Raw genomic sequence first — 19092 nt, forward strand, 5'->3', positions numbered from 1 at the left:
TCGTACGTGCTTGACGTCACCGCGTTCTTGGCGATCGGAAATTCCGACAACTTTGTGCGACCGTGTGTAGGCAAAACAAGTTTGAGCCAACATCCGTAGGAAAAAATCAGAGGATTTTGTTGTCGGAATGTCCGATCAATGTCCGACCGTGTGTACGGGGCATAAGTCTTGTGCCACAGAGCGCAACTTCATTTTTTGAGAATTTTAGTGTCATCTGTTTGCCAGGGTTGTAGGGGTCGAGGCCTGATTCTGCGTGTAGTGAGGGGAGCGAGCTTGTGCAGGGTGGAGGACAGGGATTTATTGTAGATGGAAGTGGCTTGGTTGGGGCAGGACAGGGGAGAGATTTTGTCATAGAGGTGGTCAGTAGCAGAATAGAGGAGAGAAGAGTTGAAGTTGCAAAAGTTTCTACGGGTGATGGTTAGGCAGTTGGAGGGAAAGGTGGTAGAAGACAGGGAGAGAAAGAGAAACTAATAAGGTGATGGTCGGAGAGAGGAAAAGGATTGTTTGAGAAGTTGCATAGAGCGCATAGGTAGGAGAATACAAGGTCAAGGGTGTTGCCATCAGAGTGAGTAGAAGCCTGTACCCATTGCTTCAGGTCAAATGAAGAGGTTAGACTAAGAAGTTTAGAAGTAGCAGGAGTGTTTGTATTAGCAGGGATGTTGAAATCACCAAGAAGGATTGTGGGAATTTCAGAAGAGAGAAAGTAGGGTAGCCAGGCAGAAAACTCATCAAGGAAAGTCGATAATGGTCCAGGGGGCCGGTAGATAACAGCAATTTTTAGGAAAGTTGGAGAGAATAGACGTATACAGTGAGCTTCAAATGATGAGAGGGAAAGAAAGGGAGGGGAGTGAATAACCTGGAAGGTGCATTGGGGGGATAGTAGGAATTCCACTCCACCTCCCTTGCGTCCATTAGGCCTAGGGGAGTGAGTCCAGTGAAGGCCACCCTGGTGGTGTATTAGGTACTGTGTACACCACCTGCACTGTATTAGAAACTGTACTATGGCTGCACTGTATTGTGTAAAGTGTACACCACCAGAAGTGTAGTAGAAACTGTACATACTGTATTAGATAATTTGTACACTGTCTGAAGTGTATTATATTCTGTGTACACCATGTACACCACCGAATGCACTGTAGATATAGTCTACACTGGATGCAGAGTAATATATATATATATATATATATATATATATATATATATATATATATATATATATATATTTACACACAAGACTGTGTGTATATATATATATATATATATATATATATATATATATATATATATATAAATACACTGCCTGCACTGCCTGAATATTGAGTAAACACTGAATATATAGCCTATATTAAATGCAGTGTATATATTTATATTATATATATATATATTAAATACACTGCCACTAACTGAATAACCTGCCTGCTTAATCTAACTCAAGCTATCTCTCTGTCCACGCCAACAACACTACACATGGCCGCCATGTAAACAGTCTTATATAGTGTGGGGCGTGGACTTAGTCCCTCTGAGTCATGATTGGCCAAAGGCACCCTGCCTTTGGCCAATTATGGCTCTCTCAGCAGAGCGCACTGTGATTGGCCAAACAGTGCATTATGGGGCATTCCGTGGCGCTCGAAATTCCCGCGAACGCCCCATAATGTTCGCTGTTCTGCAAACGGGCGAACACCCGATGTTCGAGTCGAACTTATGTTCGACCCGAGCATCGAGCTCATCCCTACTAGGTAGCTATTTAAGTTCAGGATTAGGTGGCCATGCCTGCACAGAGCCACCACAAACCTCTTCTGGGGTCCTGTTCATTAATACTTAATGCAGTGCTGATGATATCGTCTCCAGATATGTAAATCAATAAGCACTTGCCAGTGGCAACTGCAGAACAGGCTGTACAACATTAACCTCCATGTCTCTGTTGTTAGCTGATTTGTAGGGGAAGGCATTATTGGTAATTTTACTAAGTGGCCTGGTGGAATCTAGATCAGCTTGTGATGCATACTCTAAAGCTAGCTGAAAAAAAAGCTTCTGTTTCTTTAAGGCATGATCTATACCATTGTGCTTCTACAGTGTAATTTGTCCCTTTCCTTGATCTAAAATACCTAGTTGATCCTGCTTATTCCTGTGTTCCCATCTGTGTACTGACCACGGCATCATAGCTGCTGATCCATGATACTGTGGTCAGTTTATGTGCCTCCTTCATCACGCTCTCTGCTCTGAGGCTCTGAGTCTGTCCCCCTCTCCCACTCCCTCCCTGCCTGTCAGTTCCAAAACCTGTGTAGGTAAGCCTGTTCTGAAGCCTGTGTAGGAAAGAGGTAAAATAAACAGGAAATGTGAAATAAAATAAGTAAATTAATTTAGTGAATAGTAAATTAACATTGTCCTACAGACAGGCAGTATTTCCAGAAAGAGGATAACAACGGCAGTATTCATAGTACTCAATGTACAGTATATGTTTCCATTATATCAGAATTCTGATATGTATTTATGCCAGAGCTCTCCTGTACTGTTAACATCTTAATATTAAAGGAATGTGACTTGGTTTGTGATTCATATGAAAGCATCCTTTTGCAGTTTTTATACTTACTGTAACTAGATGCGTTATAATGACAACATTTAATTGTATTTTCATTTTTATAGTACTTGCTTCAACTTGCATTGGCCATTTCTGACTAATATTGCAACATTACATTTGAAAAGTAATTTTACTTTCACAGTATGGTGTTGACTGGGTGTAAGCGGCTTACAGAAGCAAGAAGATTGTTCATACCTTGGATAATTTGAAGAGACTGGTCTCGTAACGCCTTCATATCCATCATAATGGGCATATCGGGCAATTATTCCAATAAAGCAGAGTGAAAATCTCAGGGTGAAAAATCTTGCTTTCTAACTTTTATGTCTCTTTGGACCAGATGAGTACCTTGAGACTAATTTAAAAAGCAGCAGTATGGCTGCAATAAGGTGCTTAGAATCTCTTTTTACTTTTTTTTTTTTTTATTAAAGTAGTGCAATGGAAAAGTTGTGTTGGTCCCTATAGCAGTTGGACAAATATGTCTTAATTTTCAAACTGGCTCTTGAAACATGATGGAATTTGGATTTAAAAAAAAAAAGTATTTCTTTCCTATCTTAGAATGTTGAAAGGTATAGGAGGGTCGGTATGGAAACAGAGCATACAGCGAAAGAGGGCAAAGGTCCAATTAGAGGCTTCCCATATTTTATATCGCATAGTGGTGAACATCTTTAAATAGCTTCTAAGGTCACTTTGCTGAACTACTGTATCTAATGCTGGCCATACTCTGTATAGTTTTTACAGCTGCCACAAGATTATTACTTCTTGTGATAAATAGCCTGGGAAAAAATTGACAAACAAATAATAAACAGTGTGATGAATCAATGGAAAAACAATAAAATTGACCTCTTAGGCTAGACTGTCTAGTGAGGGACTGTTTTCTATGGAATGTTGAACCTTTGAAAAATATAATATAGTGTTCCGTAATCTGTATCAGACTTATAAATAAGATATTTAAATATAAAAAAAATGTTTTTAATTAATTTTGTTTATACATTCCTTTATTTATGTTCAATACTAACACATACAAAAAACATATATTTGTTTGCTCTGGTAAATATGAAGTGCTGCATATAAATATTTAAGGGTCTGTTAAAAAAAAAATGGCTTTGCAAATGTCTCATCATTAATGCAAATAATAATAATAATACCCGTAATGTACGTAAAATGTGTGCAATAGTTTCTTTGTTGCCTTTCACCTGGTGAATGTATTTACCCCTTACTCATTCATCTAGAGACCCTTTTTTTAAAGGGGGCTTCCAAATTTCAATAAGCTCCCTATCCACTGACCCCCTCCAATGTTGGGGGAGAGGCTCTTGTCCTCATTTTACAAATAGACACAAACACCAATAATCCTGCGCTTGGGAGTGAGACCGACCAGACAAGGTGTGTTAGATCTCCATCTTGGTTTGACAGGATAAGCCAAGTCTTGCTGCCCTCTAAAGACCAGAGAATCTGGTATTCTGAAACCACAAGAAGAAGAAAGAGTGGGCGTACCAACCTAGTTCATTATCCTTAAACCCTTGTTTTTAACCAATTGCCGACTGACCGCCGTCGTTATACATCGGTTGTTTGAAGTGGAATATCATTGTTATGGCAGCAGCTAGCTGCCATAACCCGGTATCCACTTCTTCAGCAGTTGGCTTTTAGATAAAAGTGGTCTTATTGCTGGATTCGCCGCAGGATCACTTTTTATTGGTGGCGGGAGAGGGGCCAACCTTCCTCCCGCCACGCTCCGGTGCCCTCCGTCGCTTACCATAGCCACCAGCAGCGGTGGAGGCGATCGGAACCTTCTCCCTGTGTGGTATGGAGCTGAGTGAGGGGAAGATGGCCCCCACCCAGCTCCATACCATTGCAGGGTGGAAGCAACGTCAAAACATCACTTCTGCCAATAGCTCTTGCAGGGACATTTTTTATTTTGGTTTTTTCAAACAACATTTTTTTTCATTATTACATTTTAGTGTAAATGTGAGATCTGAGGTCTTTTTGACCCCAGATCTCACATTTAAGATGTGTTGTCATGCTTTTTTCTAGTACAAGGGATGTTTACATTACATAGCTATGATTAAGCACTGTTTAATAGTGCAAAACGCGTCAGTTCTTCTGTCCGTTCTGCTGTGGCATGTATTTTTTGATTCCTTTTGAAGAATACAGGTTATTTTCTGGAGTGCGGCTATCCGGAATTTTTCTCAAATTTTACAGGAATAAAAGTGACAGATTTTTTTCTTTTAAATAACAGTGTAAAAATAAAGAATAAAAAGTAAAATAAATAAGAAAAAAAGAAATTATTTTTTAACGCGCTCCTTCCCGCCAAGCTCCCATGCAGAAGCGAACGCATACGTGAGTAATGCCCGCATATGTAAACGGTGTTCAAACCACACATGTGAGGTATCACTGCGATCGTTAGAGTGAGGGCAATAATTATAGCCCTAGACCTCCTCTGTAACTAAAAACATGCAACCTGTAGAATTTTTTAAACATCGCCTATGGAGATTTTTACAGGTAAAAGTTTGTCGCCATTCCATGAGCGGGACATATTGGGTATCAATTTACTCGGCGTAATATCATCTTTCACAATATACAAAAAATTGGGCTAACTTTACTGTTGTCTTATTTTTTAATACAATAAAGTGTATTTTTTAAAAAAAAAAAAGTGCGCTTGTAAGACCGCTGTGCGCATACAGTGTGACAGAAAGTTGCAACAACCGCCATTTTATTCTCTAGGGTGTTATAAAAAATATATATATAATGTTTGGGGGTTCTAAGTAATTTTATAGCAAAAAAAAATGCCAGTAAACACCAAATCTCAAAACAAGGCTCTGTCCTTAAGTGGCTAATGATAAAAAGTGGTAAACAAAATTACAGTTAGGTAAAAGCTCATCATATGGTCTAACAGCAAAAAACATCACATGATGTCATATTAGTCAGTCCATAGTGCATCAACATGTGAGGCAGGGGGTAGAGGTCCAAAAGGCTAACGCGTTTCGAGGTAATCACCTCTTTATCAGAGCCAAGAAGACCATTGCTCACACCCCAGTGTTAGCCTTTTGGATCTCTACCTCCTGCCTCACATGTACTATGGACTGACTAATACGGCATCATGTGATATTTTTTGCTGTTGGACCATATGATGAACTTTTACCTAACTGTAATTTTGTGAGTATAATACTTACCACTTTAAAAAAAAAAAAAAAACAAGGGTTTAAGGATAATGAACTAGGTTGGTGCTCTCTCTCTTTCTTTTTCTTGTGGTCTTGCCCTCATTAATGTTGCAGTAGGGTGTTTTGCCTGGTAGTGTACTTCCCTCAACATGGCTTGGTATGGTTTCAAGGGGGTGGGAACACACTTGAGCCCCTCCTTTCCTGGCCATCCAGTATGAATGCTCAGATAAGGGTCTGGTATGGATATGGGGGGACTCATATCAAACTCGAAGAACTATGGGCTTTTTTTCACCTAGGATCAAATGTTAGTGAATATTACATTTACCTATTGAAAGGCAACAAAGAAACTATCACACACATATTATGAACATTATGGGTACTATTTGTTACATTTGCATGAATGATGATACAGTCACAAAGTGATATTTAAAAAAGACCTTTTAATTGTCATTATCCAGCAAGTGAATAAAATAAACTTATCTTCCTGTTCACAATCTTTTTCAGAATGTATACACATTTGCAACTCACTTTATATTTCTCGTATGGTGCCAGTACGCTGAGATGAATGACTCCCACACATGCATAGCAGTATTGCGTAGAATGATTGAACTAACCCTATTTTACTCTTTATTTGCCCATCCAGGCCCAAACTGCTTCGCAGGAACAACCATCATCCCAGCAGGGATTGAAGTAAAAGTGGATGACTGTAATATATGCCACTGCCACAACGGAGACTGGTGGAAGCCAGCACAATGTTCAAAGAGAGAGTGCCATGGAAAACAAACCCTATAGATACAATGTGCCTATAATATGTGGCTGAAGAATTGCCTTTATATCCAAACCTATGGACAAGACCTCAAATTGGAAAAAAATACCAAACACGGCAGACAGCAGCAGACAGGATACCGACACAAGAAAGAAGATTCACCACATGCAAGGGTTGAATTTTACTGTGTTACCAAATCCATCAGGGCAATGTAGATAGCACAGAACTTCTCTGACTAAGTTATGGATCACATAACGTCCTCCTCTGGGGACAATTTCAGATCTCTGACAAGGTGTAACCAAACAGAACGCTGAGACTTTCCAGTGTGACACCGTGAAGAAATGTTGGTTCCATTCCATCGATTACCACTTAGTTCACCTGACATTTTTTTTATCTCACTGTTATTTTACTGCTACTTTTTGTTACATTGAATTATTTACAATATGTATGCCAACCAAGCAATCAGAAGTGAACCAACATCCGGTTATGTATGTCTGAGGAAATAATTCTCTTTAACAGGTAGCCAGTGCTGATGCCAGGTAAAAGTGCAAACAAAAAAAGTAGTGCCAATTAAAAAAAATAAGTGAAACAAGTATAAGAATTCAGGTAACATAAAAGTGTAGGCTGAGGAAGGCATATGCCTTCCTTACTTGGTGCCAAAATTATCATGTTACTGCATCTTTCTACAAATAAGAAGTAAACAATATACATTGGATTTGATAAAATATTTAGTCGCTGTGTTTGTGCAGAATTGTACCTGGATCCAGTTAAATTGTCATTCCTTATTTTATAAACTGTCAAGTCCACAGCTAACTCCATCCAACATTTTTTTAAAGCCCTATTGAAGTCACGTAAATAAATATGCACTTTGCACATTTTCCTGTTAGAAGTTAAGACTGTTCTATCCAATAGGCAACAGAAAAGACCTTACAAGCTGTGATGTAATGGTACTGGTGGGACATACTGCAATACAAGTGTACAAGTGTGTGTGAGGAAACTTCTTCTAACTCAGCTCTGCCAGCACAGGCCACTGGAAAAATATTTTCAGGGCCAAAATCAGTCACAAATTACAGCAGGGGCTTAGATCTATAAAAACATAAACTAGTATTAGACTTGAATTGGGACTTAAGCCAGCCATACTTGAATCGGAATTTGGCTGGTTCAGCAGGGATGGCTATAACCAGCAACACTGATCATTGTATTATGATGTTGGGGAAGGCTCCTTGTTGTCAGAATTTAATACCACAGTGGGAATGATTTTCAGATATTTTTTTTTTTCATTCAACCGGCTGGTTGAATAAAAATGAATCATGTATGATCAACCTTGAGGAAGAAATTCAAACATGTTTTCAGTGGCTAGGGTGGTAGAATGTGCCAAAGTTTACAGTTATCTGTGACTCTGTTAGAGAAGCTTCTATTTGCCATCAGCAGCTATTGTTTAGGTGAGAGCTGAGGTACCTCATTACCCACAGATGTAAAGCCCAACTCCAGAACGCTTGCAAAATTCCTCCAAAATGAGCAGTTAATCCCCTTTCAGTGTGGGTGGAGCCTCACTGCAAGGGGATTAACTGCTCATTTAAGTCTATGGGAGAGTAAAAGCACTTTTACTTACCCCATCCTTCTCTCTCCCAGTCGGAGGCACTCCCTTATGTTCCAGTAGTGGACTGTCCCGCTATGAAATCATGTCCACTACAAGGCTATGGATCCTGGATTGGTTTTACAGGACCTTAGACTGCCGGAGCATAGGGGAGAATACACTGCAAGGACTAACACCATGGATGAGCAGAAGATCAGCTCTATTCCCCCTAAATCTGTTCTATGCCCCCTAAGCCCAAGCACACAGTTAACCCTTGAAGTGTGCACATGGCCTTACTGCAAGGGAGAATTTTCAAATTTCCTCAATGCAGGCTCTAATATATATTCTTGCAGAGGTATTCAGACAAGATCAAGCTGTCACAGACATGACCCAACATAACTAGCATTAGCTTAGCCCACTCCATCCAAGAACGTATATTTACGATTCATATTAAGATGATTTGTTGATAACTGCTAAGAATGTTTTTTTTTATATATGCATTTCTTGACAAAGTCCACCAAAAACATTTTAAGTTGAGAGCCAATGTGGAAATACTATTTATGGTGTGCAAAAAATCTATTAATGTGTAGGCTGATGACTTGTAGTTTTCCGCTAAACCAGTTAACCCATGTCTACATTGCAACTCCCTTAATGCCTAAACTTTATTTTGTGTATTATTATCATAATTTTATTTTATTTATTTATTTATTTTTATTTATTTATTTTTTTGCTGTGAACCAACTAGCATGATTTCCTCGCTTGTCAGGACAGGGAGGAAAAAAATTAACAAGGGGACACAGACAAACTAAATTTGCAGTGTGGGGGAGGGTTTAATCCTTTGACAAGGTTTTTTTAATTATTTTCTGTACCTTCAGGTTCAAGTGACAACTGCCTTCCCTTTTGGTGTATTGGTGTCACAGGGACAGAAGTGATAAATTCTCCAATGAGAACCAAACAGAAATAAAAACCTGACATAAATTTGATCTCCTCCCCCACTATATCCAAAATTAAAAACAACTGCCTGAAAATAGACTTTAACCACCCCAGTGAGCCAAGGTTAAGTTTGCAAGTTATCAAGCTATATTAAGAATAATACAAATACAAAGAGTGGACATTATTTAAAGACAACCTGAACTGAGCATATGGAGGCTACTATTGCTGACCATTTTGAAAATGCTACATGTCTGGTTCTCATGCTGATCTTATGGCTTCAAACATTTTCTTAGGATTGACCTTGAACAAGTATGCCAACCAGGAATCTGATTTTACTCTGGCTTGTTTGAGGTTAGTGGTCCAAAGTACATTTAGCATTCCTAGAAGATGGACATCAATGCCAGCCCTTTGTATTTCTCATAAATGCTTTCCTTTAAGCATGTACTTAGTGCATATTTCCTTCCTCCTTTCACAAATGAGCTAAAGATAAAACATGTTGTTCAGATATTTTCTTTGGAGTTTGATTGTAATAATTTTTTTAATATTTTGTTGTATAATGGCATTTTTTAGAAAATGTGCCGCATTTGTGCTTGCATTTGCTTATATCTCCAGACACCAGAACCCAAGATGAAAAAATAAAAATCCAAACAGTCTTTTCTATTGCAGTAAAAGTTAAAGTCCAGTCAAAACACTTTCTCTGCTTTGGATAGTATGGAGTAGCCTCCCTTTTTGGAGATATCCCTAACATTCTGTCCCATTGGCAGTGGTCTCCAAGACAAGAAGCAAGGGAAAATACCTTTAATGAAACCCAACCCTTCTTAGCCCTAGACCTTAGTGAGTACCCGATTTGAGGTCTGTACTGGATGTATAGTATAAAAACCAAAAGTGTGACACTTATGATACTTCAAGTAAGGTAATAGACAAACAGCAATGAAAATCACGAATGCCACAGGAGCTAACAAATTACCCAACAACTTTCCACAGTAGGTGCTTTAGGAAGATAAACAGTTCAGTTTATCTTCCTAAAGATAAACTGAAAAACAAGATTCTGCTTGCTCTTTGCCCCTTTATTGCAGCCTCACAGACCTTGCAAAAGTGTGTAAAAAAACGAGTTGGCCTGGATTTTTTAACCTTGTTACGTGAACTTACAATAAAGAAAGAAAGAGTCCAGTGCCCAGATCTTGTTTCTTATAACAGGAAAAGGTGCATAGTATTGCTGAGGAGAGAGAAGAGGGAAAGTGTACCCTAAGTATAGTTATCAATAAATATTTATAAACAACTTGTAGACAAACGAACCTCCTCCTACAAACTCAAGCGCTTGGGGATTAGTTGAAACTACCACAAATAACCTATTTAAAACTGAAGCAGCTACCACATATGCCTGCCAATGGCAAGCAAATTAAATTTAAAACAAACAAAAACATTCATCAAGGCAGCGCTACATAAACACACAATCCTACTATTATGGGTGTGCTGTCATGCAAGTGCATATAAATTTTAAAGTCCAAAAATAATTATTGCAAAGATGTGATCACTTCACATTAAGATTTAAATAGAGTCCAACAAAGATAGAGTGCTTGATTACGTCCTAGATATAACCATTCCACCATCACCTCCACACGTGTAGAGTTGGGGGTTAAAAAATCCCCCTATGAATCAGACTCTTACCGGACTGTGCTAGGTAACAGGCACAGAAAACAAAATCTTATGTTCGATTCTCTCACTGGATAATTGATCACGAATCCTGTTGTAGCCGGGAGGACGGGTCACCCACTAATGAGCTTCTCTGCTGCCACTTCCAGTAATGTCTTCGCTATCAATAAATATGTCCTTCCCCATACCCATAGCATTTTTTATAACCCCAAAAATGAACTCTTAGTACAAAAAGGTACCCTGTATTGAGAGAAAATGTAGGCTGTTAAATGCCTACCTCTAAAAATTATAGTTGCCTGGTCAATGACAATTCAAAGGCTCCCTACTTTCTGTATTATTCATTTGGAATAAGCAGGCAGACCAAGAGTACCAAGTAGTATTTTTAAAGAAGGTCAAAAATAGCAGGATACATTTTTCTTTCAGTATAGTATTTATCCTGCTCCCTAACTATACAACTGAACACTTGATCTTGATTGCTAACCCTTAAAGTGACTCTGTCAAATAAAAAACCTATAGTGCCTTGAGAAAGTATTCATACCCCTTGAAATTTTTCACATTTTGTCATGTTACAACCAAAAATGTAAATGTATTTTATTGGGATTTTATGTGATAAACCAACACAAAGTGGCACATCATTGTAAAGTGGAAGCAAAATGATAAATGGTTTTCAAAATGTATTACAAATATCTGAAAAGTGTGGCATGCATTTGTATTCAGCCCCCTTTACTCTAATATCCCTAACTAAAATCTAGTGGAAATTGCCTTCAGAAGTCACCTAATTAGTAAATAGTGTCCACCTGTGTGTAATTTAATCTCACTATAAATACAGCTGTCCTGTGAAGCCCTCAGAGGTTTCTTAGAGAACCTTAGTGAACAAACAGCATCATGAAGGCCAAGGAACACACCAGACAGGTCAGAGAAAAAGTTATAGAGAAGAATAAAGCAGGGTTAGGTTATAAAAAACTATCCCAAGCTTTGAACATCTCACAGAGCACTGTTCACTCCGTCATCCAAAAATGGAAAGAGTATGGCACAACTGCAAACCTACCAAGACATGGCCGTCCACCTAAACTGACAGGCCGGGCAAGAAGAGCAGCCAATCAGAGAAGCAGCCAAGAGGTTCATGGTAACTCTGGAGGAGCTGCAGAAATCCACATATCAGGTGGGAGAATCTGTCCACATGACAACTATTAGTCGTTCACGCCACACATCTGGTCTTTACGGAAGAGTGGTAAGTAGAAAGCTATTGTTGAAAGAAAGCCATAAGAAGTCCCAATTTGCAGTTTGCAAGAAGCCATTGGTGGGACACAGCAAACATGTGGAAGAAGGTGCTCTAGTCAGATGAGACAAAAATTGAACCCTTTGACCTAAAAGCAAAACGCTATGTGTGGTGCAACTAACACCGCACATCACCCGGAACACACCATACCCACTGTGAAACATGGTGGTGGCAGCATCATGTTGTGGGGATGATTTTCTTCAGCAGGGACAGGGAAGCTGGTCAGAGTTGGTGGAAAGATGGATGGAGCCAAATACAGGACAATCTTAGAAGAGAACCTGAGTCTGCAAAAAATTTGAGACTGGGGTGGAAGTTCACCTTCCAGCAGGACAACAGCCCTAAACCTACAGCCAGGGCTACAATGAAATGGTTTAGATCAAAGCATATTCATGTGTTAGAATGGCCCAGTCAAAGTCCAGACCTAAATCCAATTGAGAATCTTTGGCAAGACTTGAAAGTTGCTGTTCACAGATTCTCTCCATCCAATCTGACAGAGCTTGAGCTATTTTGCAAAGAAGAATGGGCACAAATTTCACTCTCTAGATGTGCAAAGCTGGTAGAGACATACCCAAAAAGACTTTCAGCTGGATTGCAGTGAAAGGTGGTTCTACAAAATTTTGACTCTGAGGGGCTGAATACAAATGCACGCCACACTTTTCACAGATTTATTTGTAAAAAAATTTGAAAACCAGTTATCATTTTCCTTCCACTTCACAGTTATGTGCCACTTTGTTTTGATCTATCACATAAAATCCCAATAAATTACATATATGTTTTTCATTATAACATGACAAAATGTGGAAAATTTCAAGGGGTATGAACTAACAGGTATAAATTGTTGGTACTTAGATGTGCCTGAGCATACCTGCAACAGCTGTCATTGCCTGCTCTATGTCTAAATGCAAGCTGTTATGATCGGGCAAAGTTTCAGCGCTTACTCCAACCCCTCCTGCCTCCTAGCCTTCCTGTTGGCCAGTGAGACAGCCCATCATAGTGATGGGCTAACACAAATTTATGGAGGTGGCAGGAGATGTGAGAGTTCCAATACTAAATGGAAATGGCAGAGCTTTGACTGTTCAGAATTCTTTAGCATTCATACATAGAGGAAGCAAAACAACTGCACTAAGCATACTTATTATTTTTCTTAGTGACAGAGTCACTTTACCTCCAACACTGTTGATTCTAACTAGTGCTGAACAGTTTGTGAAAATGGAAACAATATAGCAGGGACGTAACTAGAAATCACAGGGCCCCATAGCAAAATGTTTTGCAAACCCCCTGCAAACAGCCCCCGCCCCCACAAAAAAAAAAAAAAATGAACTAATGCCATTGAACAACAGATTACCACATCCATGTGGCACAGTACCCAGGCAATATATTAATTTCGAACAACAAAATATGGCGTATACTGTATGCAGCCCCTGAAGGACACACATTGCTGACCTCCATGCCTTCTAACCAATTTCTGTCCTGATTAAACTTATGTGTAAACACAAGACAAATAGGGGAGAAATAATACAGAAATGATGAACAGTGGCCCTAATGGTAGTTTGATCAAGTTTATTCTTAAGGACTTAGGAACATCTGCACCCTTGAACTTGGCATTGCACCCCCCCCCCCCTTTGTGCTGAAATTATCCTAATGAAAAAATATAGCAAATATTTTCATCACAAAAATAGCAAAACAGTGCAAAACAGATGACAGTCTCCCACTCCCTTCCTACCTCCTGTCCAGACTCCAGAGCCTCCTCATGTGCCGAAAACGAGGCGTGCCCGAGTGTTCTGCCCCTCCCACTCTGCTCTCTGCTCCTATCTCCTGCTGTATGCGGCTGCGTGTGTCGGGACAGAGCCGGACTCGCGGGGCTTGGGAGGCTTAACAGTAAACTTACATTCCTCATCCTCACCGCAGGGGTGGATCCAGAGTCTAGTCTCGGGAGGGGCACTGCCAGAAAATATGTTTTTTTGGGGGCAATTTATCAGGGCAATGGCTGATGTTGGCGCTTCAATCATCAGGGCACCATGGTTGTTATGGTGTCAGGATGATTGAAACACATTATTTCTATTATTATATTGTTATATAAAATTAAATAGTTCATCTCACCATAATGTAGAATCAGTGGGAGCCCCAAGCGTGTCACTTGCCACCGTCGCCTGTCACTAGATGCAGCTTGTCACTTGCCACGTCACCTGCCACATGTTGCGGATTGCCCACTTGCCACGTCGCCTGCCACCAGATGCAGATTGTCACTCGTCACACATTCCGGAATGTCATTTACCACGTCACCTGCCACACGTTGCAGATTGTCCACTAGCCACGTCACCTGTCACCAGATGCAGATTGTCACTTTCCATGTCACCCGCCACACATTACGGATTGTCACTTGCCACATCGCCTGCCACATGTTATGGATTGTCACTTGCCACGTCACCTGCCACACATTACAGATTGTCATTTGCCACATCACCTGCCACACATTATGGATTGTCACTTGCCACGTCACCTGCCACACATTACAGATTGTCACTTGCCACGTCACCTGCCACTCATTACAGATTGTCACTTGCCACGTCGCTTGCCACATGTTATGGATTGTCACCTGCCATGTCACCTGCCACACATTACGGATTGTCACTTGCCATGCCGCCTGCCACATGTTACGGATTGTCACTTGCCACACATTTTGGATTGTCACTTGCCATGTTGCCTGCCACACGTTACGGATTGCCACGTCACCTGCCACACATTACAGATTGTCACTTGCCACGTCATGGATTGTCACTTGCCACTTCACACCCCACACGTTACGGATTGTCACTTGCCACATTACCTGCCACACATTACGGATTGTCACTTACCACGTCACCTGCCACATGTTACGGATTGTCACTTGCCACATCATCTACCACATGTTATGGATTGTCACTTGCCACGTCACCTGCCACATGTTATGGGTTGTCACTTGCCACGTCACTTGTCACACATTATGGATTGTCACTTGCCACGTCACCTGCCACCAATTACGGATTGTCACTTGCCACGTCATGGATTGTCACTTGCCACGTCACCTGCCACACATTACGGATTGTCACTTGCCATGCCACCTGCCACACATTATGGATTGTCACTTGCCACGTCACCTGCCACCAATTACGTATTGTCACTTACCACGTCACGGATTGACACTTGCCACGTCACGTGCCACACATTACGGATTGTCACGTCGCCTGCCACACGTTACAGATTGTTACTTGCCATGTCACACATTATGGATTGTCACTTGCCACGTCGCCTGCCACACATAACGGATACATTATGGATTGTCACTTGCTGTGTCACTTTCCTTCTGTGTCCCAGAGTCAGGCAGCAGATTATCAGTCAGGAAGCAGAGAGATAATGTCATCTCTCTGCTTCCCGCAGCTGCCTGCACAATAAGGGGGGAACTGCACTGCAGGGATGCAGGGCGGGCGCCGGGCAGCGAGAGATGATGTCATCTCTATGCTCCCCCCGCCTGCCAGCTCCCTGATTGGCCAGCCCGCTCACCCACAAGCCGCCCAGCTGTTTCACCAACTGAGCCGCCTGACAGCCCGCGGAGCCACCCGTGCTCTCACCCGCAAAGCTGCCCTCTCTCACCCGCAGAGCCGCCCGCTCTCGCCCATGGAGCCGCCCGCTCTAACCCGCAGATCTGCCCGCTCTAACCCGCAGAGCTGTCTGTCCTCACCGGGCCCCACTCGGCTGCAGGCCCCATAGCGACTGCATGGGTCGCTATGTCGGTAGTTCCACCACTGCAATATAGGCAGAGTCTAGCTGGTCAATTAGGCTGGCCACCATTCTATGTGAGCCAGGTGGAGGCTGTACCTGTTTGTAAGTTTATGTTGCAGACATTGCCCTACACTGTTTATTACATCAGCAGTGCAGGAAACTAGGTGACTTTTTTCAGTAAATGTACAGATGTCCTTTGCCTTTATTATCAGTATTATTTAAACAAAGAGGACACTTAGGTTTACTTCCATTTAAACTAGTCACACAACATAATCACAATCTAATCTCAGAAAAATAGCACTTCTAACTCCTAGTTTGTAAAGAAAAGTGTTGAACAAACACGAAAACTGTTTCAAAGCATTAGCTTGCTAATAGTTTGCCAAATGATGTGTTACTGCAACAGTAAAATCAGTCTGTATAAACAGTAAAGCATGCTTGTTATAATCACTGTGGAACTGTTAAAGCAGTTAATCACCTGCGTTGTGTAAAAAGGCTGTTTAATCCTGCCTTCTCTGATCCTTCCCTTCTTCCACTGTCCCCTGTCTATCTGCTGATAGAACAGAGGCTTGGGGGCAAGCTGCACATGCTCAGTTTGGTGTATATTGCTAGAGAGTTTTTTTTTTTCATGGGAGAATGCATGTGATCAGCACAGGGCCAATCCGCACTGTCCAGACAGAGGGTCGGGGGTTCTGCAGCCTCATAGGACAATCAAGGGATAATGAAATCTCCTCCTTCAAGCTTTAACCAGACACTGATAGAAGTCACAAAACTTCTCTAACTGCTGATGAGAAAAGGTAATTAGCAGTTTATATTTACTGAAATGATTGCATTTCCATGTTCTGTGTACTGTGGGAGACCAGTTATAGTCAATGCAGGGTCCTGGGTTTAGTAACACTTTAAAGCTAAACTCCAGGAATTCTTTGTATACTGCATAGTTACATTAGTCCATGCATACTGTGTACTTCATGGGCCACTGAGAAAGCTGGAAATCATTGTAGTAGTCAGTGCTACTGCAGTGTTAGCTGTGATCCTACAGGTCCTGTTTGAGTTCTCTGCAAGCAGTTTTCCTTCTGCACAGAATCACAGGAGGTCACTAACTCAGCACTGTCACCATTTATATAACTCATTGTATTTTTTCAATGACTACAAGGCTTTCTCTGATCGGATAAGATGGAAACTGTGACATCACTGTTCCACCTCTCCATCTCATCCAAACAAATGACTCTTTGTATGCATTCAAAAAAATTAAAAGGTGTCCTTTGAATGGCACTAGTGACGGTTAAGTAACAAGCAATCCACTGTTGTCAGTGTGCAGAGGGGAAGCTACTCACACAGAACTCAAGCAGGACCCGAAAGATTGTAATCATCACTGTAGTAGCACTGAGTACTGCAGTGATTTCCACCTTCCCCAGTTACCCATCAGGAATGAGATATGCATACTCACATTGTGCTAAACTGTATACAATACAAATAATTCATTTCAGAGTTCAGCTTTAAAGTAACAGCTAGCACTATGCCCAAGATTTGTCTTTACCACTTCCTGATTGGAACTACTGTGTCCTCTAAAGTGGGAGTAAACTCCGATGTATGATTTTTACCTATAGGTAAGTCTATAATAAGGCTTACCTATAGGTACAGTAAATATTGCCTAAATGTGCACCGATTAGGAGATATTTACTTTAGATGCAACTGATAGTTACATAGTTAGTAAGGTTGAATAAAGACACCAGTCCATCCAGTTCAACCTGAGTGAGTGTGGGTGCGTGTCTACAATCATCCCTATTTTTATTTAAGGTACCCATATGGTGCCGCCAATTCACGCAGCACTCTGCACATACATCGTACACCCACATCGGTCCCTACTCTCAAGGAGCCCACAATCCAAGGTCCCCAACTCACATTCATATAATAGGGCCAATTTTGAACAGAAGCCAATTAACCTACCAGCATGTCTTTGGAGTGTGTGAGGAAACCGGAGTACCCGGAGGAAACCCACACAGGCACAGGGAGAACATGCAAACTCCAGGCAGGTAGTGTCATGGCTGGGATTCGAACCAGCAACCCTTTTTACTGCTAGGCGAGAGTGCTAACCACTACACCACTGTGCTGCCCACTGATGATGTCACTGACGCATGCGCTCTGAAGGAACGGCATACCCGTGCTGTTCCTTTGAAACCGTGCCATAAACAGCAACTCCCGCACACATCGCATGCTCATCCATTCATATCGCCAAAGCCAGCAAACCAGGAAAAAAGACTGGGTAGAAGTAGACATGTGCAATTCATTTTGTTTTTCGGCAAAATTCAGCATATTCGTTCATTCGGAAGCATCTGAATGAACGAAAGACAATTTCACAATTTTTTTCGAAAACTAATTTTCTAAAAAAAAACGAAAATTTGAAAGAACAAAAATCTGAAAACTTAAAAATTCCGAAAATCAGAAAGAACAAAAATCTGAAAATAGGAACGAAAATCAGAAAAGTCAAAAATCTGAAAGAACGAAAAACATTTGGATAATTTTGTTTTTTTTCTTTTCTATTATAATTAAACTATTAACAATTTTTTTTTATTATCATTATTATTTATTAATAATACATAATAATAATAAAAACTACAATAATAGTTATAAACTATTAAATTAAAGGTATTGGCATTTCCTTTCAAATTTATCCAAAGTTACAAATTATCCGAAATAACGAATGCATTTAAGGAACATAACGAATACGAATGCATCCGAAGTTCCGAATGATCGAAATAGCGAATGCCGATCATAATGAATGATCCGATAAACCAAAGTGCAGTCGCTATAGATGCACTTGGAAGTGCAAAGTGCACTTGTAGTGCAAAGTAGATTTGGATTTAGTAAATCAACCCCATAATGTGCTAGTATGTGATGCATACTAGCACGTTTTGATTTAAACTGCCCGTGTGGCAAATTATAATTTTTTTTTTTATGAGGTTTACTACCGCTTTAGGTACTTCAGTAAAGATAGTTTTTAAATGCTCAGTGTAAATGCTTGCTGAACATGATGCTTTTCGGATTAGCTTTTCAAGCTAAGAATAAAAACTGTCAGTACATGATGCCTCTGGCAGTCAGATACAGGTGATAGGACCACCACTGCACTGTCTCAGCAGGCCAGAGATTCACTGGTCTGAACCAGGAAAAGAGCCCCCTCTATGTGTAATATTGGCTATGCTCATTTTGCTTTATGTAAGATATGGATGATGCAGAGCAGGGGATGAGCACAAACACAAAATTATTCAAGGTGTCAGCTCCCAGATTAAAAATTAGCAGACTTGATATTGCAGAAAAACACGTAACAATGTTCTTTGCCCCATTAGGTTTTTAGCAGAATCTCATTTTGAAACAATATTCTGCTTTTCCATTACAAGG

At 40.6% G+C, this 19092-nt stretch overlaps 1 protein-coding gene across 3 annotated transcripts in view; it reads left to right on the plus strand.

Annotated features, from left to right (window-relative positions):
* VWC2L (von Willebrand factor C domain containing 2 like) overlaps positions 1-9661 on the plus strand; it is a 395699-nt gene extending 386038 nt beyond the window's left edge. For 2 of the 3 annotated variants that reach the window (XM_073633575.1, XM_073633574.1), the window contains exon 4: positions 6377-9661. In XM_073633575.1, the coding sequence (XP_073489676.1) occupies positions 6377-6525 (149 nt within the window). In that variant the 3' untranslated portion in view covers positions 6526-9661. The remainder of the gene's footprint in view (positions 1-6376) is intronic. The other variant, XM_073633576.1, reaches the window with a different exon arrangement.
* The last annotated feature ends 9431 nt before the right edge of the window (positions 9662-19092 follow it).

Source organism: Aquarana catesbeiana, linkage group LG06 (assembly GCF_042186555.1).
Source record: "Aquarana catesbeiana isolate 2022-GZ linkage group LG06, ASM4218655v1, whole genome shotgun sequence".
Taxonomy (NCBI): domain Eukaryota; kingdom Metazoa; phylum Chordata; class Amphibia; order Anura; family Ranidae; genus Aquarana; species Aquarana catesbeiana.